The sequence below is a fragment of the Mesoplodon mirus genome (assembly GCF_964341445.2).
Source record: "Mesoplodon mirus genome assembly, chromosome: 3".
NCBI classification, from domain to species: domain Eukaryota; kingdom Metazoa; phylum Chordata; class Mammalia; order Artiodactyla; family Ziphiidae; genus Mesoplodon; species Mesoplodon mirus.
In genome coordinates, this window is record NC_138978.1 from 150,692,118 (window position 1) to 150,714,935 (window position 22,818).

Sequence of the window (22,818 nt, forward strand, 5' to 3'; positions counted from 1 at the left end):
ACTTAACTTCTCTAAACACCTGTTTCTTCAGTGGTAAAACAGAGATAAGAGTAGTATCAATCCCACAAGATATTTCTGTGTGCTAAAGTTTCTCGAGCCCTTAATTTGTGCCATAAATGCATTATAATAATGTACTATGTGTGTTAAATGTAGTATAACAATGTATTCATTTATTAACCTCCCGATGATATGTTTATTTGCATATTCGCAAAGTACTCTACAGCACCACCAGGTGAGTAAACCTTAGCTTATAGTGTGAGCGTTGACAACTCCGCATGGCAACGTGTGAATCTGCTCCCCTCGGCCTCAGGATGCTCTTTTGACCCCTGTGGTCAGTCCACACACGACAGCTCCTGTTCAGCAGCCCATTCCCTTGGCTTCCACTGTGGCTCTTATCACTTTGGTTGCCGTTCTCTTCACCCCCTACAGCTCTACCAGAGTTTTGTTGGGGTTCACCAAACCTGAGCCCAGTGCCCTAGATCCTGTGCACACAGATTCTACAGTTCAAACTCAGGACGTCAGGGGGCAACATGGCACGGAGCAGCCTTCTCTGGCCTTTGATTCACACATTAGCTCATCCACATACTACCTGTGGGGCCTTAGATGAGTCATGAGTGACTTGGCTCCTTTGAGCCCCCGTTATACTCATCTCATAGCTCATGATTTCCTAAGCCCTACAGAGCAGCCCCTGCAGGTGCTCAGCCAATGCTGGTTCCCTTCCCACTTCCCCTGCCTCCCTTTTGTTCTGACTCCCTTTCCAGGGCACTCTATTGGCTTTTGGGGCTAAGTTAGCGGGTTGTACCAAAGCCTTTAGGAAAGAGCTCACCCTTGCTCTCCTTCCCGAGTGGTAACTGATGCTTAGAGACACATGCCTTTCAGAAGCTTCTGAGTCATTTCTCCCTTGGCTGTTTTCCTTGTGGGCGGTGACATCCATTACAAAATACCAGCCCCTGTTAATACTTTGAATTCTCTTCCTCTGCCTGTCTGAAGCGTGGGAAATGTTTGACGAATGAATAAATGAATGACAGAATCCTTGGTCTGTATTCATGACCCATCTTTTTTTTTTTTTTTCATGACCCATCTTAATCTTGCTTCCTTTCTAGGCTTTTCTCTCTATATACTCTTCACCTCACCCTTCCCTGAAGCAAACCATCCACCTTCTTCACCCCCTGTTCCCAGAGCTTTGATATTTCATTTCCTCCTTGGAAATATCACCCCCAACGACATGTGTCATTTCCTCAGGGCTCAGTTGGATTGGCAGCTTCTCCCCCAGCCCTGCATTCTCACAGCAGTTTCTTGGGGCCTCTGTCGGGGCACTTTACATTTTCTCTCTGCTGTAATCACTCACCCCTTTCCTTTCTCCCCTGATGACTCCCTGGAGTGGGCTCCTATTTGCTTTGTCTTTTGCCCTGGGCAAGGCTCTCATGGCCCAGTGAGTTACACTCCAGTAGATAAAGCATTTTTCAACCAGAAGGGGCCTTGGGTCTTTGGGGCCCAGATGGCTCATCCTCTAGTTGGAAAGCCAAGACTCAAAGAGGGGAAGTAACTGGCCCAAGGTCACACAGTGGCAAAGTGAGAACTAGAACCAAAACCTCAGGACATCCAATTGAGAGCTTTTTCCCAGTACCAGGCATGTTCAAGATGGCCAACTTTTGCTACCTCAACCAAGCAGAGTCAGATCAAGGTTAACTCAATACATCTACTGCATCCAAGGTCAGAAGACCCAGGAGTTGGGAATAGTATATATGTGTGTGCACGTAAGGGTAGAATCAAAGAGCCAGTTAAGCATAATTCCCTGAGACAGTTTTGCTTTATCTTGTTAATAATCACAATATATATACATATATAATTTATATGTATAAAACATACATACAAGTATTTTTCTCTTATAGGAACAATATATGTTTGACATGTTTGTTGTTAAAAAAAATTGGAACATACTAAAAAGTATAGAGAACAAAATTAAAATCATAGTTTCCTACCACCCAGAATTCACCACTTATGTTTTTTATATATTTCTTTCTAGATCTTTTTCCATGCAAGTAGGAATTCATTTCAATACTTGGGGGGGGGGCAGTATGGTATGTACAGTTTAGTGTCTTCTGTTTTTCATTTAGATCCTATGGCATAAGCATTTTCCCACGTTATTATAATAAGCTCACACACTCCATTTTAATGACTGCTTGATAGTTCACCGTGTGCCATGATTTTTTTAACCACTTCTTTATTGTTGGATGTTTATAAATGACGCTGGGAAAGAACATTCTTGAACAAGAGTCTTTGCCTGCGTTTCAGATTATTTTTTTAGGACAAATTCCTAGAAGTGGAGGGCAGGGACATTTTTAAGGCTCTCAATACTTGCTGCCAAGCAGCTTTCCAGAAACATGTACCAGTTACACCCCCACCAGCTGCATTAAAGAAGAGCCTTTTGATTCTGCCAATGCAGCAACACCTCGGGCTGAAGGAAGGCAACTCTTGCATCCAAAGCCTCTCAGCAGTCCTAACAATGGACCCCTTGTCCCACCCCCATCTCCTCTTCCCGCACCGCCCTCCGTCCCTGGCTCCAGGCTTGGAACAGAGGCTGTCTGCGAGGCCTCTGTTCAGTCCAGTCCAGCCTTGGTGCTCCGAGGGGTTGATAGAGCTGAAAGGTAAGAGGTGTGCCTGTCCTACAGGGTAGGGCCACCATCCTTCCAGCCTCAGGGAGACCCCCAGGGGAAGTGAGGAGGTGGGTGCGTAAGGGTTGCTGAGTCATCCGCCTCTTTTGGAGAACAACCCCATCCGAGCCCAGGGCAGAGTTCTGCACATGACGAGGGGAAAGTAGAGACCAGCTCCAGTGACAATGGCCACAGGGTTACTCTGGCCAGCATGTAGATGACTTCTGTTTCCCTACAGGCTCTGAAGCCCCTCCATGAATCCTCGGAAGAAGGTGGACCTCAAGCTCATCATCATCGGAGCCCTGGGGTAAGCCAAGTTCAGCTCGGGGTCTAGGGGTTGAGAAGAAGCTCCTCCCCAAGAACAGTGAGACGCCCTGTATGTGCTCCCGCATTGCATGGGTCCCTTTCTGATTCAGAGTGGCACCAGGGAGGGCATTCCACCCCAGGGAAGGGAGCTGAGATAGGAGAAAGAGACTGGGAGTCAGGCTACCTGGTTTCTGACCCCGGCTCTGCAGTTAACTCTGCAGTAACTAGGTATGTGAATTAGGCAAGCCATTTAGCATCTCTCTGCCCTCCTACCTCCTGCCACATACAGGAAAGACCTGACCCTTTTGCTGTGAGGCACTCATCTCTCTGCAACTTCTCCGCTCACTTTGGTCCCTGCTTCTAGTGTCCATTTCCTAGTATTAGCAAGCTACTCAAACTGCAAGTGTTAGAAATTCAAAATCTCAAAGAGAGACGGTAGTGAGAGGGTCATGGTAAGATGTTGAGAAAGGTATGGATATGTGTGTGTGTGTGTGTTTGTAGTGTGTCCACACGTGTCTGGGTTTTTTTCCTTAGTGTTGGAAAGACTTCCCTTCTCCACCGATTCGTGCACAAGACATTTTACGAGGACTATCAGACCACACTGGGAGCCAGCATCCTCTCCAAGATTATCATACTAGATGACACAACTTTGAAGCTACAGGTGAGCCACCTTCTCATTCTCTCTTCTACATACACACCTGAATATCACCCCACATTCCCTGGACGGCCACTCACACAGCAATGTGCACCAGGAGCTAGAAGAGTCTAGAGCATAGATCAGCAAACTTTAATTCATGGGCCAAATCTGGTCCACCATCTGCTTTTGAAAATAAAGTTTTATTGGAACACAGCCCTGCCCATTTGTTTACTCACGGTATTATGGCTGCTTTCACAGTACAACAGCAGAATTGAGTAGTGGAAACAGATGGTGTATATTCTGCAAAGCCTACGTTATTTACTATATGTCCCTTTACAGAAAAATTTACTGATCCCTGATCTAGAAGGAAGAGCACTAATCCAGAATTAAGAGGCCCCACTCTAAGGCTCAGGTTCCCTGGAAAAATTGCCAAGTGGACTTGGGCAAGTCACTCCCAAGGTCCAAATCTATCAGGTGGAAGAACAATGCCTGTCCTGATGCCCCAGGTGGAAAATGAGGACTCAGATGTGAAAGTACTCTTGGGATGTTAAATATTAGTGCAGAGATTCTGTAGTGTACATGGGTGACAGGGTGTGTGATGCCCATGTGTGAAAGGACCTCGTGCACCTGTGCCAGGGCTATCTGCCCCCTACCCAGAAAAGGAAGCTTTGACACGATGTGACCTGGTTGGGCATACCTTCAGCCACTCATCACAGCCCCATGGAGCCTCTGTTCTTCCCCTCCAGATCTGGGACACAGGAGGACAGGAGCGATTCCGCTCCATGGTGTCTACATTCTACAAAGGCTCTGATGGCTGCATCCTGGCTTTTGATGTCACTGACCTGGAGACCTTTGAAGCCCTGGAAACCTGGAGGGGTGATGTTCTGGCCAAAACCATTCCAATGGAGCAGTCCTACCCCATGGTGGTGCTGGGGAACAAGATCGATCTGGCAGACCGGCAGGTACCGCTGACTCATTCATTCATTCATTCACCAAACATGTGAGGGCTGGCTATATGCCAGGCACTGAGTTAAGTCCCACACATACAGAATTGAATCAGGCATAGTCCTTACCTTAAGAATATCACAGTCTAGTAATGGATGCAGATAATTTAAAGACAATTATGATACAATAAGATAAATCATAAGCAATCATAGAGATACACCTTGGATATTTGGGGACCATAGTGAAAGGGCATCTATCTACTCAAGCCCAGAGTATAGAAAGGGCTTCCTATAAGGAAGTGGGTTCCAGGCTGAAGAAACAGCAAGAACAAAGGTAAGAAATAGCATGATGTGAGCCGAGAACCGAAGGCGATTTTGTCTAGAGACAGGGAATGGCAGAATGAAGGCATCAGAAGTAGGCAGGTGGGATTTGAATTAACCTGTAGAACAGTATTTCTACCCAGGGTCAGATAGGGGGTCTGCAGTTATGAATTCTTGAAACTACAAATTTTCTGGGAAAGTAGTAATACAGTATTTATTTCTTATTAGCTGAAGCATATTCTATATCATCTGGCCAACCACTTGACAAATGATCTGCTTGCTCCATGACTGCAGTGACCACACGTATGTAGGTGTTTACCACTGCAGTGGCATTGAGTAGAGCTCTGTTCATCGTTGCCTACTAATGAGAAAAGAATAAAAGTAGACAATTTATAAAAGATGCTCTTGTGCCAAACAAAGCCCAAAGGACACCAGAAAGAGCGTCTGAACAAGTTGTCTTAGTGTTTCAAATAGAGAAAATAAATGGGGTTCATATTTGAACCACATTTTCACAAGTGTTCAAATGGAGAAAAGTGATAGGAGAACTGAGGCATCATTTGGAATGATGGATGGGTGGGTGGATGAATGGATGGTAGTGCTTCCAACTAAGCTATTACCACCATAAAGAAGAGCCTCTTGTTCAGAGAGAGAGGTGAGTTTGGTTCTGACATGCTGAGTTGGAGGAGCTTGGAGAACAACTAATTGGAGATGACCAGTAGGCTTTAGAACACGTAAGAATGAAACTTCAAAGGAGAAGTCTGTGCTGGAAATAGAAATCTAGAAGTCATCGATTATATGGTAACTTCAGGTTGCAAATTTAGTGTCAATTCTCTAATTACAAATATCCAATCTCAAATAAGAATCTAAGTCCTAAGTTCATTCACAGCCAAAGGGTCTCTCTTCTTCCCACTGGGGCCAGCTGCAAGTGAGAACACTGTGGTCTAGGAGGGGCATCTCATTGCCAACTTTATGTGTCCACACTTCCTCCCCTTCTCAGGATAATTTTGGTTTCAGACCCCATCAGGAAAGAAGCAAAAAGAGGGATAAGAGGTCAGGAGAAGCGAAAAAATCCTTATTTGACTGGTACTGTCTTAAGATAGTTTGTGCTCTCCGGGCCCAACAGGTATTTCAAGCTGTCTCTTGGTGGATTACTCCTTTGGGTCCTAAGAAGCCTCCACTGGGAACATTTAACTGTACCTCCCCTGACAAGGGTCTTGCATATTCTTCCTCAACTCCTAATTTAGGAGCTTAAGAGCCATCCTCCACTCCATGGGGTCCCCTCCTCCTGCAGACACTCTTCCTGATGGGGTTTACAACAGCTCCAGGCTGGCTAGCTCTCTGTGGAGCCCGCCTCTCTTTCATAAGGCACACCCGTGCATTCTGGCTCCATTGTAGGGCCAAGGGTAATTCATTCTTAGTGCAGTCTGTCCTCTCTCTGCCCTGTTGCCTTTTGCCTTAAATCCCTCAGATGCAATCAGATACCAATCCACTGTAGCCACCAAACTCCAGGGGTCATATGTTAACCTTTCCAAGTGGCCTCCTTGAAGCCCTCTTTTGGCCAGAGGTGAGGCCTTACATGGTCTCCCTCTTGGGAGGGCTGTCCCCCCAACACAACTCTCCCCCCACAAAAAAAAAATCCTTTCTAACCCTCCTTTTCAATCCTTTTATTCCATGCCGGGGGTGTTAGAGTCATCTAGCAGATTCTTGGTCATGAACCTCTGGAAATGTGCACGGTCCCAGGGGTGGTCTATCTCCTAACCAACTTGATACCTGGCATCAATCACACTGTAGTGTCTCTGCCAAAACTTCCATTTCACATCTTGCTTCATATACCTGCGAGTCGTGGGGTGGGCAGTCGAGGGCGTTCAAGACTGAGAGTCCGATGTTTCCTCAGTGAAATAAGAGGCACCATCTTCTGTTGAGAGAGAGGAGGAAGGGAGCCCAGGAGAAGTCTCAAGAATCATGGTGAAGCTGTACCAGTTACTCTGCAGAGAAACGGGTGAAGGAGCTAGTCAAGGACAAAGACCAGAACTGATGGGTGACACCAAGGGCTCAGGGAGACCAGGAGTTTGAAGTGGAGTCTATGTTGTGTTTTTCTTCAACAGTGGTACATGGGGTAAAAGCCAGGGACCTGATGATGGAAGGTTTTTCCAGACAAGGGTAGCTGAAGAACAGACCTGCCAGGGCACTCACTGAGAACCCATGAAGGAAAAAGGAGAGACAAGAAGAGGCTGAAGAACCAGGAGGCTGTCAGAGGTTGAGGAACAGGACAGAAGGAGGGAGGGGAAAGGAGACCAGACAATGGAGGCCCTGGGTCTGGGCCTGGGAAGGAGAGGCTGAGTGGAGAGAAGGTGAAGACAGCTACAGGGGAAGGAAGTATGAGGCTCTCGTGAGCACTGGGGGCTGCATGCAGAGGAAGCTTCACGAGATTGCAAGTGTTCAGTGAACCAGGGGGTACCTGGCAGGATGGGAGGCATAGGTGATGACTCAGAGGGGTAGAGGGGGTCCATTCCCAGCTGCAGGGGGATGAGCTTTGTTCTGCAGAGAGAGGAAGAATAAGAGTTCGAAAGAAGCAGCAAAGACCCAGGCAAGCCCAAGCAGGTCTCTGGGGTCTGTACTGAGTAGGGTGTGGAAATAACCCGCACTGGAGCGGGTGACAAGGGAAGGGCTTGAAGGGAGGCAGAACAGGAGGCACAGAGGTAAGGAAGTGCTCGCAGCCATGAAGTGAGCACAGGGAAGTGGAGAGGAGGAACTGGAAGTGGGGAGAGCAGAGGGACTTCAATCCAGACACCCAGGATCGTGGAGCCAGAGGTGAGGCTGGGAAGCGGCTGCCCTCACAAGGCACAGACCCAGCAGGGGATGCTGCCAGTCACCGAGAGGCACAACCTGGGCTTGGAGATCCAGGCTGGAGACGGTCCCCGCTTGCACAGGGTTGAGTGGATAAGAGCTGAGGGCCACTGGAAGGGGCACCTTCTCTGGGCTCAAATTCATGCTCAAATTCGTGTGTGTCCTTGGTCAGTTCCAGCTTCTTTGTGAAATAAAGACCAGACTCAGATTTCATGAGGTTGTTTGAGGATTATAGGCAATGATGCCCATAAAGCACATGGCAATCTTAATACATGGAAGTGACCGTTACCCTCCTTAATTTAATATCTCCAAGGTGTGGGCTGGGAAGATAGGGAAGCTCTTCCTACTTAACAAAAAGAAAATGAATATTTAAAACATATATGCTAGATGTGGGATGATGAAAAAGCTGTGGAAATGAACAGTGGTGACGGTCACACAAAGATGTGAATGTACTAATGCCACTGAACTGTACACTTAAATATAGTTAAAATGGTAAATCTTATGTTTATGTATATTTTACCACAATCAATCAATCCATCAATACCTCAGATAATTTTAAAGAAATTACTGACTTAGATTTTTCTTAAAACCCCTACTCCTTCTACACAAGGTAAAAGTGAAAAAAAAATTAGTTTATTAGAAAGAACACTTCTTCTAGCATCTATGCTACAAGGAATTTATTCACTAGGATGTGAATTCTTCGCTCTGCTCTCAGACAGTGTCTGACTTACTACTGATCCATAACATTGGGATTATGTTTTCTTTGTTATTTGTGATTGGTTTAAGATGTATCGACACACTAATCTTAACACACACAATTGATCATTTTAAATGCAAGTGAGGTATGGGGATATATGTATATGTATAGCTGATTCACCTTGTTATAAAGCAGAAACTAACACACCATTGTAAAGCATTATACTCCAATAAAGATGTTAGAAAAAAAAGAAAAAGAAAAAAATAATAAATAAATGCATATTAGGGAATTCCCTGGGGGTCCAGTTGTTAGTACTCCGCGCTTCCACTGCAGGGGACACAGGTTCGATCCCTGGTTGGGAAACTAAGATCTCACACGCTATGCGGTGCGGCCAAAGGCAAACAAACAAACAAATTAATTAATTAAATGCATATGAGATGGAAAAGCATCATAAATAAAAGTCTGCAAAGTGGACTCATTTTGTCAAACGTTTGACCTCTAATGAACAAGCCGAATTGTAACAGGGAAAGTAAAATGTTAATAGTATATTGTCGGGACTTCCCTGGTGGTGCAGTGGTTAAGAATCCACCTGCCAATGCAGGGGACACGGGTTTGAGCCCTGGTCTGGGAAGATCCCACATGCCATGGAACAACTAAGCCCGTGCACCGCAACTACTGAGCCTGCGTGCTAGAGCCTGCGAGCCACAGCTACTGAGCCCACGTGCCACAACTACTGAAGCCCTCACGCCTAGAGCCCGTGCTCCGCAACAAGAAGAGCAACCACAATGAGAAGCCCACGCACCGCAACGAAGAGTAGCCCCTGCTCACCTCAACTAGAGAAAGCCCGTGCACAGCAACAAAGACCCAAAACAGCCAAAAATAAATTAATTTAAAAAAATAGTATATTGTCAGCCAAAACAAAATCAATGGAAGTAACACTTTCAAATTTTTCATACTTCCCATGTCCCCACGGCTGACACCCTGAGTTTATTTCCACAGTCAGAGCCTAAATTATAAATAGCTGTTATTTTATAAATAAAAGAAGACGAGGCGATTTTAAAAATCATGAAGCTGTAACTAGAATTGGAAGGGAAAAGTGCTGGGTGGGTCATTTTCTTCCCAGGGCAACATTCTGAGGTTGAGTGGGAGAGGTGAGGGGATATAAAAGGAATGTTAATTTGCAACACAATCTCAACTGATATTCTAGAGTGTGTATTTAATCAATCCATAAAAACCAAAGAGAGAATGATCGGGGAGAAGTGAGAGAAAATGTCTGTCATAACCGGACTCTGGGCAGGCCCAGTCACTGTCAGTGGTAGAGAAGGGACAGAGAGATCATCGGGCTGTAGGTGTGGGCTTGTCTTCCTAGCTTTGTCTCTGGGTGACCTTGGGCACCAGTCTGGGCTTCAGCTTCTCATGCCATAGCATATGAAGAATCTCCCTGCCTCTTGGAGAAGCTGAGACACTTGACTTCATTGCAATTTACTTCCATTTTTACTGCAACTCCTGAGCACCAACGATGTGCCCAGAAAAATGCTCATTAGCTGGTGGCGGTAGGATATAAAGAAGGGGGAGCAATAAGAAGGGTAAGTCCAGTCCTTGCCCTAAAATCTTTTTCTTTTAACTTTTTTTTCTTTTCTTTCTTTCTTTATTTATTTTTGGCTGCATTGGGTCTTCATTGCTGCGTGTGGGCTTTCTCTAGTTGTGGCGAGCGGGGGTTACTCTTCATTGTGTTGCGCGGGCTTCTCATTGCCATGTCTTCTCTTGTTGCGGAGCACGGGCTCTAGGCACACTGGCTTCAGTAGTTGTGGCGCACGGGCTTAGTTGCTCCACAGCATGTGGGATCTTCCTGGACCAGGGCTCGAACCCATGTCCCCTGCATTGGCAGGTGGATTCTTAACCACTGCGCCACCAAGGAAGCCCACCCTAAGGTCTTTTAAAGAACTTTAGGTCAGAGAAGAAGATGAGGGAAGCGGAGGTCAGAGAGGAGAGAGGCTGGAAGATGCGATGCTGCTGGCTTTGAAGCCATGAATGTCAATGTCGGCGTCCGAACAGCAGCTGCGCTTCTGGATCAGTTTTATGAGAAAAGAAGACTGCTCATCGTGTCCACGCCCACAGCCCGAAACCTCCTCTACCGGCTGCAGCTGGGGATGCTGCAGCAAGCACAATGTGGCCTGGATCTTCGACACATCACCGTAGTGGAGCTGGTAGGTGTGTTCCCGACCCTCATCGGCAGGATAGGAGCAAAGATTATGCCTCCAGCCCTAGCTCTGCAGCTCAGGCTGTTGCTGAGAATCCCACTGTATTCCTTCAGTATGGTGCTAGTGGACAAGCATGGCATGGACAAGGAGCGCTATGTCTCCCTGGTGACGCCTGTGGCCCTCTTCAACCTGATCGACACTTTCCCCTTGAGAAAAGAGGAGATGGTCCTGCAAGCTGAAATGGGCCAGACCTGTAACACCTGATGTGACGGGTCCTCTCTCGGCAGTTCCCCTTCTCTATGTCCGTGCTATGCGCACAGGAAGGCCTGAAAAATATCCTTGATGTACAGATTTTTATTTGTAATTTTTAAAGTCTATTTTATTATAAGCTTTCTTTGCACTTAAAATATTAACACTGCTTTTTGTACTTTGAAGTATTCCAAAAAAATATGAACGATACTGACTCTTAACTCCATCATGGCTGGTTAATTTGGTAGAGAAAATAGAACCTACCACCATACATATGCTTTCAATGCCTTTTATACAGTATGACACTATCTTGTTTTTTATATAAAACTTATTAATAAAATATTTGGGAGCAAAAAAAAAAAAAAGAACTTTAAAAGATGCAAAACCTTTGGGATTCCAAAGATGCCATCAAGGTATTATTATAACATGTTAATTTCTAATGATTATTTATTTGTGTGTTACTAGTGAGGACAGTAATAATCAGCAACTTGGCCATCCTTGATTCTTCATCCAAATAGTTCAGGATTTTCTCCGATCTGTGAGGCTTCTTGGTTGCTCACCAGATCAAGGACATCTATGCTCCACAGAACAGAGCAGTCGTGGCCTGTTCGGGGGCTCCTCGCCCCAAAAGGCAGGAGGACCTTAGAGATCAGAGGCCAAGACCAGGGCCTGGACTCTCTCCCTGCTCTGCTCAAGTGCAGCAGCTCCAGGGAGACTGAGCGTGGGGGGCCAGAGGTGTCATCCGGGCTCCCCAAAGGGCAGGCTGCTTAGCTGACCCCAGTTTCTACCCTGCAGTCTTAGGAAGCGAGCCTCACAATACCAGAGCAATGCCCCTGGACAACAGAGGCTTTGTGAAAGAGAGCCATGAGGCCCTGTCTTGAGGCCAGGACAGCAAGGGCCAAAGAGACAGAGGACGGTGATGGTTCCTTTAATCCCAGTAAGCTAGACTTTCCAGAGCCTGCAGGAGACAGTGTGACAAGGAACAGTCTCAGATCTCCCCCTGGCTTCCCTGGGTTCCAGGAAAGGGGCAGAATGATTCTTTCTCCATGAGAAAAACCTTGGCTCCCTTAAAGTGAAATAATGGTTATAAAGTATCAGGCACAGCAAATATCAATATATGGTCATTCCCTCTTGCCCAAAATAATTGATTAGACTAAACTCAGTTGAACCAATTGTCTTTGGAAGTAACCCACAGGGCTGCCAGAGCATTCTCCAATCTAACATCCTCAAACTGTGATTGGTGTTTGCATTTGGGTAGAGCCGTATTCTTTCAGCCTGTACTGAGTGGTTCATGGTGCCAGGCCAAGAGCTAAAAGTCCTGACCCTGAGTTCAAGAAACCTGCAGTCTGGTGGGAGAGACAGACCAGCAGCACAATTCTTGCGCAGTGCCCTGAAGAGGGCAGCGCAGATGCCATGGGAGCACTGAGCTGTGGCTGCATCCAAGTTCTGCCTTTCTTAGCTGTGTGATCTGAGGCAAGCTCCTGAACCTCTCTGAGGCTCAGTGTTCTTATCTATAAAGTGAAGCTAAAAAGACCCATTTCACAAGGTTGTTAGAGGATTAAGTGAGTTAATATGATCAGATGTCTAACCTAGTATCTGGCCCAGAGTGGGAGCTTATCAACTGTTCCAACGATTCTACCCTGAGGAAGAAGGGTTAACAGGGACCTGAGTCTCTGCCCAGCAGCGTGGGCCTGGTCAGCCAGCTCAGGAGAAGGAAGTCCTCCCTCCCTGGCTAGTGTCCGTTATGTCCACCTCCCTTTGAAGGGACTGAGGAAGGAGTCAATGGCAGGAAGAAGCTCCTAGTGTAGGCCTTAAGAAGATGGCATAGCGCAGAGGGCTCTAATTCTTCCAAGCCTGTGTTCAAACCCTGCTCAGCCCCACACACTCCAGTCCTCGGTCTCCTCATGTGTAAAATGGAGCTAAAAATAGCCACTCCATTGGCTTATGTTAAAAAATAACATGTGGGGCTTCCCTGGTGGCGCAGTGGTTAAGAATCTGCCTGCCAATGCAGGGGACACGGGTTCGAGCCCTGGTCCAGGAAGATCCCACATGCCGCGGAGCAACTAAGCCCATGCACCACAACTACTGAGCCCGCGAGCCGCAACTCCTGAAGCCCATGTGCCTAGAGCCCGCGCTCCGCAACGAGAGAAGCCACCGCAGTGAGAAGCCCACACACCGCAACGAAGAGCAGCCCCCATTCACTACAACTAGAGAAAAGCCTGCGCACAACAACGAAGACCCAATGCAGCCAAAAATAAATAAATTAATTAATTATTAATTTTAAAAATAATAACACCTGTAAACTTACAGACACATGGAAGGTTCTCAATAAATGAGAGTGGTGGGGCTTCCCTGGTGGCGCGGTCGTTGGGGGTCCGCCTGCCGATGCAGAGGACGCGGGTTCGTGCCCCGGTCCGGGAGGATCCCACGTGCCGTGGAGCGGCTGGGCCCGTGTGGCCGCTGAGCCTGCGCGTCCGGAGCCTGTGCTCCGCAACGGGAGAGGCCACAACAGTGAGAGGCCCGCACAAAAAAAAAAAAAAAAAGAGAGAGTGGTGGTGGGGAATGTGTGGCTGTGATGATGGTGATAATCATGGTGGGGATGGTAGGGATGGGGACACAGGAACAGTGATCATTTCTTCCCCTCACGCAGGTGCCACAGGAGGTAGCCCAAGACTGGTGTGAAGAGAAGGATATTCCCTATTTTGAAGTCAGTGCCAAGAATGACATCAATGTGGTACAAGCCTTCGAGATGCTGGCCAGTCGGGCTCTGTCAAGGGTGAGTGGCACCTGCCAGCTGCCCCCTAGGATGGGGGAACTCAGGAGCGTCCAGAAAAGTATATATTGGGAGGGACGTGGGTGGGACAGGATTGCTCATCATCTTAATTTATCAGTTGTTGAATGGGCTCAACAGTATTCCAATTCTGGAACCACAGAATACCAGAGGCATAAAGCTTCCTTAGAATCCATCATCGGTGGTCCCTCAATCCGGCTGATTATCATTTGTGGAGTTTCTAAAAAATTCAGTTCTATACCTCACCCTTGGAGACTCTAATTTAGTAAGAGTTTGAGAAGTAATGCTCTAGTTCAGTCCTCACTGATGGGAGAGAAGCCCCAGGTGCCAAGTATTGGTCCAAGTGGAATAATGAAGCCTGTGGGAGTTGCTGACATCCTCCAATCAAAATGATGGATAGATGTAGACCACTTGGTGTAGTCTCTCAATAAGCATGTGTTGAGTATGTCACGTGTGTCAGGTCCCGTCCAGGGCTCCGGGGTCCCATGCTCTCATAAGGGAGACAGATTGGCACAGGAGTGGCTGCAGTGCAGGCACCGTATGGTGGGCAAGGACTGGTGATGGGGCCCCAGAGGAGGGACACACAGCCCATACTGCAGGGGAGAGAAGGGGGAGAGAGAAGAGGAGGATCAGGGAAGGTCCCCTGGAAGTATTAGCAGGGTTTTAATGCCATTCTCATATAGAGTTCAGAAACTCTGAAGAGGGTCCGTGAGAGATTTGCACAGGGAGGGGCTCAGCATGTTTCATTATTCTGCCATATGCAATCAAGGTGGGCTTCTTAGAAATGGGGAGAAGGTCATCACAGCAGTGATTCTGAATTGAGGAAAGGAGCGAATGAGGATGGGCAGTCGGGGGGCTCCCCTCTGTGGAAGGACCTGCTGTCACTGGTCTGCCTGGCCCTGCCCTGTGGGTTGTCCACAATGGAGAGGGACAGCAGCCACCCCTAGCAGCTGCCCAGGGAGAGGGCTCGAGCTTGCCACCCACACACCCCATTGCCTTAATCTCAGAGTTTGCCCCCATGTGCTATTATTAATGCTTCCCCTCCTGGCCCCCAGCCCTCACTGTGTCATGTTAAAAGGAAGAAGAGGGGTGGCTATCTCTAGCACATGGTCAAGAAGTGCTGCTCTATCACACAGCCGGTAATACAGATGTGCCTGCTCATGCCATTCCCTGGAAGGTGAGGGATTTGACCTGTTTGACCTCATAGGGTGGTACATGATCACTGATCCTCCACAGACACAGTGCAGTGATCGCCAAGTGCTTAGTCACAGGGAAGCTCCATCATCAGCCCACAGCCAGTGTCTGTGTGTAGTTAGCATCTGTCCTTTCTGGACAAGGAGTGTCCTTCATTCTTGAAACTATGTCCTTCCTGCTGTGTCACTTTTATGACACAGTGATGTTAGTGGATGGTAGTTTGTCTGCTTGTTTTTCTTTTCCATTGTCCTTACTTGGCAAAAGAATGGATTGGCGACCCCATGTCAGTCCCTCACAAGGATGGGGGAAATTTACTGATGAGAAGTGTGGCGGTCACGGGTGTGATACCTGCAGTCAGACTGACCTGGGTTTGATCCCGCCCTCATGCTTTCAAGTGGACCCCTGGGCAAGACATATGACTTCTCTGAGCCTCAATTTCCTCATAAGATGGAAATAATTCCATCCCATAAACATTCTTGAGTTGTCAGGCTAGGGTTGGAGATGTGGACCTCAGTGGCCCCAACGTCAGGTAAGGGAGTAAGGCATCCAAAATAGGAGGTCATGCAGAGAGAACAGGCTTGTGGTTGCCAAGGGGGAGGGGGGAGGGGAGGGAAGGATTGAGAGTTTGGGGTTAGCAGGTGCAAACTAGTATATACAGAATGGAGAAACACCAAGGTCCTATTGTATGGCACAGGGAACTATATTCAATATCCTGTAATAGGCCATAATGGAAAAGACAAAAAATACAGATTCACAAAATAAAAAAGAAAACAGATAGACTGTCATGGAGTGAGGTAAGTGCCATGGGCTGGGGCAGGGAGGGGATATGACCAAGGCATCGAGGCGACTCAGAGGTGCTGGTGGCGAGGGCAGGCAAGGATGCTTGCCCAGAGAGGTGACGTGTGAGTTGGAGGTTGAAAGGTCATATGCAGTTTGCGTGGGGGACATGGTAGACCGTTGAAGTCACAAGCAAGAGCCGCAGAAGGGCGGAGAGAAGGGTGTGGCAGAGGCCACAGGGCTCACGTGAGGGACCACTGAGGGCTCCGTCTGTAAGAGGAAGAACCGTGGCATGGAGGGAAGTGGGGCCGCTGGGCTGAGGTGAGCGATGGGGCTCTCAAGGCCAACAGCACCAGACCCTGAAGGCCTGGTGAGCCCCAACCAGACCTTGGACTTCATGCTGTAGGCCCAGGACCTCTAGACCCGCTGCCAGACTCCCAGGGCACACAGGGGCCCAGTACGGACCTGGAGGCCAGCAGGGCGCATCCTCCAGCAAGGTCTCTATTATTCAGAAATCTGGAAGGGAAACATTTCACCCAAAAATAAACATAATTACTAGAGCACAGAATGTAAAAACTCACATGGATTTTTAAGGTGAAACTGGAGTTTCCAAATCTATACTTTAAAATCAAACAGGAGTTTTCAAGGACATTTCCTACAAGTATCTCTCCCTTCCTTCCCAGGGAGGTCATGTGCTCATTCACACCAGCCCAGAGTATTTGGAGAGGAAGACGTGAGAGGTGCTGCTAGAATAAGGGGGGAGCCTCAGCCTGGGGTGGGAAGAGCTGGGCTCTGAAGCCGGGTGGGTCTGGCTTATTTCCCGGCTCTACCTCTTACTCACTGTGTCGCTGACAAGTCATACAGCCTCCCCTGAGCCATCACTTCCTTCCCTTTAAAGTACAAGTAATAGTATCTTCCTCGTGGGGTTGTTGCCAGGGCTAAATACAATAATATGAGAGCACAGAGAAGGCGTTAAATAAAAGGTAGCTATTTTTAAATGAAAGCTATGGCTAAGGGCTTTCAACAGGGAAGTTTCATGCTGCAGGGAGGATGGGTTTGATGGGTGATTCAGAAGGTCCAGGCATGAGAGGATGAAGATGGCAAGGACGGGGTAGATTAAAGAGACTTTGGAGGGAGAACCATCAGGGGTTGATGATGATCAAATGTAGGAGAGAAGGAATCAGGAGCTGTTGAGGTTGATACCGAGGTTTCTAGCTTGGCAAACGGAGGGATGATTGATTAGTGATGCTATAGACCAAGATAGAAAAGAGAGGGGAAAACAAAAGCGTCACAAGAGGAGGAGGCAATGGAGCACATGGCATTTGGGGTGGGGTTTTTTTTGTTGTTTTTTTGTTTGTTTTTTTTCTTGCTTCCGGAGTTTATTCTCAGAGCTGTGATAAAGCCCGAGGGTGCAGGGCCAGTGGCGCAGGAGCCGGGGCTGGGGTCTTGGGGGTGTTGAAGAAGGAAAAGACTGAGCAGGGCAGCATGACCAAGTCCTGAGGGCTGGGGTCACCTATGTGTGCTCCTCCATGCACTTGTCAGTCTGTGGCAGGAAGAAAATGACATCCTCTCTGAAGCCCTGGGCCTTGGCGAAGGTGGCGAATTTCTCCTTGATCTCAGCTTTGGGGGCCTGGGTGCGGCTGTAGAGCGTGGCCATGCAAAAGTCCTGGCCCGGTCCTCGGAAGCTCTCGGTGTAGAGCAGGGCATAGGCCTCGTAGTCGGTCTCCACCACTGACACGTCGTGGTTGCTGCTCCAGTGGGGACTGGTATAGCTGTAGCAGCCTGGGGGGCCTGCAGGACACAGCAGCAGAGTCCGGGTCTCACACTGGTCTTTTCTTGAGGTTCCCCAAATGTCTGAGCTCTGCAGTGAGCTCTGGATGGAAAAAGCAGCTTACAGGCAGAGCGCCAGAAGAGGTACTCGGTTTACATTTTCAAAGGAGAGAAGGTAGCTAGTTACTTTAGTTTCCCAACCTGGCCACTTTCAAGGATTAGGGTATTTAGTTATTCCAAAAGATGACTAAGAATGCCCTCATAATCAAAGAAGGGACACACACCTGCTTTGGGGGATTTGGGATGAAGGGATTTTGCTCTTACCAAGTTGGCGATACCATCCCTGCTGGGGCCCGGCATGAGCTGCAGCATGGAGGCCTGGTTCCTTTTGGATTAATTAGAGAAAGACAAACTTGCCACATCCGGGAGGGAAGCAGGCTGACAGGCAGGTAAGCTTAGTGAAATTATAGGACTTTTATGAGGTCCTCAGGAGGTAGGATCTAAAGTCAGGGCTATGAGGTGACCAGGCTTGGAGGGACAGACTCCCGCAGTCACATCCCCACTGAAATGATGCATTAGGATACTATGGTGTTACTTTACAGTTAGACATGCACATACTTGCTAAGACGACTGGGGTCTGGAGAAAAGAATTACACAGGAAATCTAATTATGGACTGCCAGGGACTTGGAAGGTTTGCAGGAAACCTGAGGAGAGAGATGATGCCATTATCGAGTGAAATGATGTCATAAGTGGGAGGAGCTCAGGGCTGACTTGGACCTGGGGAGGATGTGACTATTACTGGGTGAAGAGAGCTGGCGTGAAGACCTCAGGCTTTGCCGGTGTAATGGACGAGGGCGTTTCTCACACCTTCAAAGGCAGCATTGTTTGTTCCTCGAATAAAGTGCAAAGTGAACGAGGGTGTTTCTCACACCTTCAAAGGCAGCACTGTTTGTTCCTCGAATAAACTGCAAAGCAGCTCAGAAAGCCCTCAGCTTAGACTCTCCCTCCCAAAGGCTGGCATCCAGGACAAGGCACAGGTTCTGTTCACGATCCCAGCTGGGCCTTCTGTGGACGTGAGGGTGAGGCATACTCAGGGGTGACGAATCAACAGGCCCTGCCCCCTGGGTCCAAAAGACCCAGCTAGGAAAGTTCCTGATCCCAGGCAAGGTCTCTTTGATGTTTATGGTGAGAGGGGGACCAGGAAAGTACAAAAATAAGAGAGTCTTTTCAAAAGCCTGTCTTTCTGGGAGAAGTGGATCAGTCAGCTTAGAAAGGGACTGAAACAGTAATGTTCTACTCCTCCTCGTCTCTCCCTGTGAGGCTCAGAGTGTCAGGAATCTTTTTTTTTTTTTTTTGCGGTACGCGGGCCTCTCACTGTTGTGGCCTCTCCCGTTGCGGAGCACAGGCTCCGGACGCGCAGGCTCAGCGGCCATGGCTCACGGGACCAGCCGCTCCGCGGCATGTGGGATCTTCCCGGACCGGGGCACGAACCCGTGTCCCCTGCATCAGCAGGCGGACTCTCAACCACTGCGCCACCAGGGAAGCCCAGAAGTGTCAGGATTTTAACTATAATCAACTCAGTGGAGTGAGTGGGCCCTGCAGATGGGGCCAGCTGGAGGACTGGATGGTGTCCCGGGCGGTGCAGCCCCGAGCCCACACAGCAGACCTGGGCAGTGCTGGGGGAAGGAGCCTCAGGCACCTCAGGGGAGGACTCTGCTCTTTCAGGGTGAGGGGCTGGGGAAGGCCTGTGGTGAGCTGGGCCGGCTCTGCCAGCAGTGGTCTAGGATCCTCCCCAGAGGAGGGGAAGATGGAACTGGGGTGTGGAGACATCCCCAGAGGGACAGGCTTTCATTGGGAGACACTGTCCCCCACTCCCCAACACTAATCTTTCCTAATGAAAAAAAAAAATATATATATATATATATAACAAATAAAATTCTAAATAGCTCCAAAGAATTTGCTGAGGTCTACTCAAGGCCCATCAGGCCCATAAGGGTAGCTGATGCTCTGTTGGCCTGGACACCCTACCAGGGAGCGGGTGAGAAATGGGGGCTCTTCAAGAAGCAAACAGTGGGAAGAAGGGCTGGGTCCCAGGCCCGGTGCCCTGAGCTCTGTGCTGTCAGGCTAACCTACTGCTCGCTGTCTGGTGGTGGCAGCGAGTGACAGGGCATCAGGGGACCTTCTCGTGTCTTGGGTGGCGACCATCATGAGGGTGCCACGGACAGGTCTGACACAGCCTTCTGGGGTCCAGAGTCACCGGCACTAAGTGTTTGGTTGACATTCACCAGCTGGGCACCATAGCCGGAGCCCAGGAGCCATGAAGGAGAAAAAAATCAGTGAAGGCACAACCGCTCTTCTGGAAATTGTCCCCTCAGAGGGGCACTTGAGACAGACAGCCCCACACGGGGGGTCTGTCCAGCTCAGGTCCACACCAGTGTGTCCACTTACCCACTCACCCTCACACACACACCACCGGCTGCGGGGAGAACATGAATGCTGGGAGCTCGGAGACTGGGGGGAGATTTGGCCAAGGAAAGAAATGTGATCCCTCGAAGAAGAGACCCTTCAGTGTGTAGACCCCATCTCCTTGAGGAAGGACGCCCTCACCCTTGAACCAAGCTAGGTGGGTCATAGGTGAGGAGTGGCCAGCTGGGTGAGGAGAGGCTTGTTAGACTAAGAAGAGGCTTTCTCTGGACCTCGCTGGGACAGGAGACTTTGGGAGGGTGGGCAAAGAAGCAAAAAGCCCCAGTAGAAACATTGAGTCTATTTTAGGGAGGGATCCCTAGACATGGGAAGTTCAGAGGATGGTGGGAGATTGAGAGGTGGGCACGGTGAGGGAAGGTTGGGGTGTGGGGACGTTTGCAGGGAGAGATTTCCTGCAGAAATGAGGAGTGGGCCGTCATCATCTCTGCCTGAGGGCAAACGTCACCTCAGTTGTCCCCTCTGGAGAATGGCAAGTTACAAGACCTGGTTGGAGGTCAGGAGACCTGGGCCTCTAACACAGCCACCCACCTGCTCTGGGTTCCTGGGAAGGAGCTGGAGGAGGAGGTGAGGAAGGAGGGGGTGGGGAAGACTTCCTCCCCCACTGGGCCTCAGTTTCCCAGCTGCACAAGGTGGGGGAGCAGAAAGCCCGACCACCATCGGTCATTAAGAAATAGAGGGCAGGTGGAGCTCTGCCTGCCAGGACGCGAACGCTGACTCCTCTTTTCCTTCTCCAGTATCGAAGCGTCTTGGAGAATTACCTCACAGACTCCATCAAGCTCTCACCAGAAGGCCAGTCCAAGAGCAGTTGCTGCTGACCTTGCCTCTCTGCACACCCAGGGACAGAGCAGACTCCGTCTCTGCACACTCAGGGCCAGAGCACGCGCAGGGCCTGGTCATCCTGGGCCCCCACCAGCCCCACTGCCTGCCCAAGCTCAGATGGCAGTCCAGGCTCTGCGGCCAGAGCCCTGAACCCCTCGCATCTGCACTGGACCCAGAACCAGAGGGCGGCCCTGACTCAGGCTGAGTGTAGAGAGGCCGGGACTGGGCCCCTGAGCCTGGATGAAACTCAGGATGTCACAGCCAAACCCCAGAGGAGTCACGATTCCCTCGTGGACTCCAGCTTTCTTGCCACACGCCCTTCCCAGCCACACCCCTGCTCCAGAACGCACATCTCTGCAGACAGGCCTCTCTCTCTGGAGTCCTGTTATATTCTCCTGTGGACTGGCCTTCCTCAGCCCATCCACCACACCCCCCAAGAGCCACAGCACAGCTTTGGACAAAGGTGCAGCTCAGGCTCCCTCGTAACCGGGGCCAGGGAGTGAGGATCTACTTCAACCCCTGGCAACAGCTGTTCAGGCCTGGGATACCCCCTGTTTGTCCCCTCCAGAATGCAGGACTGAGGGAGCGCAGGAAAAACCCACCGGGGACTGGTGCATTTCTCCCTGCTGGTGCTCAGGCAACTCCCGTAACTCTCTTTGCGCTTCAGCTTATTCATCTGTCAAATGGGAGTCGCATGTGCCCTGCCCACGTCAGTGTGGTTTTGAAGACCAGAACCTCTGCTTGAATCTCAGTTGCTCTTGTTGAGATACATTTACTATTCTTTCAACAAGTATTTTTGAGTGTCTACTATGTACGATGCATCGAGGTCCAGTGACAAATGTAACCAGCCTTGCTCTCCTGGATCCGACATTCTGGCGAGGGAGAGAGGCAGTAAGCACAGAATTTAAACAGGTATTTTCAAATAGCAGGTAAGTGCTTGAACAGAGTGAAACAAGGTAATGGGACAGAGAGGGACGGGGGTGGGGTTGGGTGCTGTTTCAGACAAAGTAGTCCATGAAGGCTTCCCTGGGGAGGTGACATTGGCTCAAAGGCTAGAGAATGAGGAAGGGGCTGCCACCTGAACTGGACAAAGAACATTCTGAGGAGAGGTTTCAGCAAGGGCCAAGGCCCCAGGTCGAGGACAAACTTGTGTTCCAGGAACAGTGAAAAGATGAATTTACCTGAGGACTCAAAGCTGCCGTCCCAGAGAAAAGCAAAGGGGACCCCGCCCCCTGGATGACTCCTTGAGTCTCTGTCAACTGGCCACCAGAGGGCAGCAGTGCTCCTTTCCTTCCAGCAGAGCAGAAAGCGGAAGCTCCACGGGCCCACGAAGAACTGCAGTTTTCCTGTGCAGATGCTCAAAGCTCGTTCTCGGGCTCTGGGCATTTTCAACCGTTCGAGATTTGTGGGGCAGGAAAATCCCAGTTTCTTAAGCCTACAGAGAGATGAGCAAAAACTGCAGCATCGGTGATTCAGGCAAGAAATCTGCATCAGTGACAAATACTAGAAGAGGGGCCTGGAAAGCTCATGGAGTCTCTGTCCCTGCAGTCTCTACAGCCATACTCTTCTTTTTCTTCTGGCGATAAACAACACAGATAGAGCCCAACCTGAAGGGAATAGGCAAGATGACCCCCCAGGGTCTCCTATGACCACATCCATGCCCACCACAGAAGTCTCCTGTCTACACAGAAGTATTCTTCCCTGAGCTCCCAGCAGAGCTGGGGATGTTAGCCTATGGCTTCCAAGTGTCATCTGACACTGAAGATATGCCCAGAGGCAGGGGGAAAGGGGAGGTGGGAGTCAGTAAGAGAGTCTGGGGAACCTCTTCTCCCCACCCAGCTGTGAAGTAAGAATTGATTGTCCTGGGCAGCGGCATGGACCTGACATAGGAGCAGGTGGCCTGGAGCACAGCTTTGTCTCTGTGTCCTTCATGGGCGTGGCACCCTGCACGTCACACAGGCTCTCCTGGGAGTCGGTCGGACTGTGGATTGGACGTGTGGTGCGTGGGTGTGTGTGCAGCAGCTCGTGCACCACAATGGACGTAGGGACCATTCTAAATGTGCACAACAAATAATAAGTGTGTTTTTCTTTGTTTTAATCTTTTGTGGTATTTAGTTTTTAAAGTT

At 49.3% G+C, this 22,818-nt stretch overlaps 2 protein-coding genes across 4 annotated transcripts in view; one reads left to right on the plus strand and one right to left on the minus strand.

Annotated features, from left to right (window-relative positions):
• Positions 1 to 22,792, plus strand: part of RAB7B (RAB7B, member RAS oncogene family) — a 28,176-nt gene extending 5,384 nt beyond the window's left edge. For all 3 annotated transcript variants that reach the window (XM_082615420.1, XM_082615421.1, XM_082615419.1), the window contains 5 exons: positions 2,893 to 2,961; positions 3,495 to 3,621; positions 4,344 to 4,559; positions 13,507 to 13,632; positions 20,608 to 22,792. In XM_082615420.1, the coding sequence (XP_082471546.1) occupies positions 2,909 to 2,961; positions 3,495 to 3,621; positions 4,344 to 4,559; positions 13,507 to 13,632; positions 20,608 to 20,688 (603 nt within the window). In that variant the 5' untranslated portion in view covers positions 2,893 to 2,908 and the 3' untranslated portion in view covers positions 20,689 to 22,792. The remainder of the gene's footprint in view (positions 1 to 2,892; positions 2,962 to 3,494; positions 3,622 to 4,343; positions 4,560 to 13,506; positions 13,633 to 20,607) is intronic.
• On the minus strand, positions 16,498 to 17,760 carry LOC309801057 (prostaglandin-H2 D-isomerase-like; the record flags this gene model as incomplete). The annotated part of the gene is made up of 2 exons (XM_082615506.1): positions 16,498 to 17,491; positions 17,713 to 17,760. The coding sequence occupies 2 exons, from the start codon at positions 17,758 to 17,760 to the stop codon at positions 17,132 to 17,134; spliced, it is 408 nt and encodes a 135-aa protein (XP_082471632.1). The 3' UTR covers positions 16,498 to 17,131.
• Positions 22,793 to 22,818: the final 26 nt, after the last annotated feature.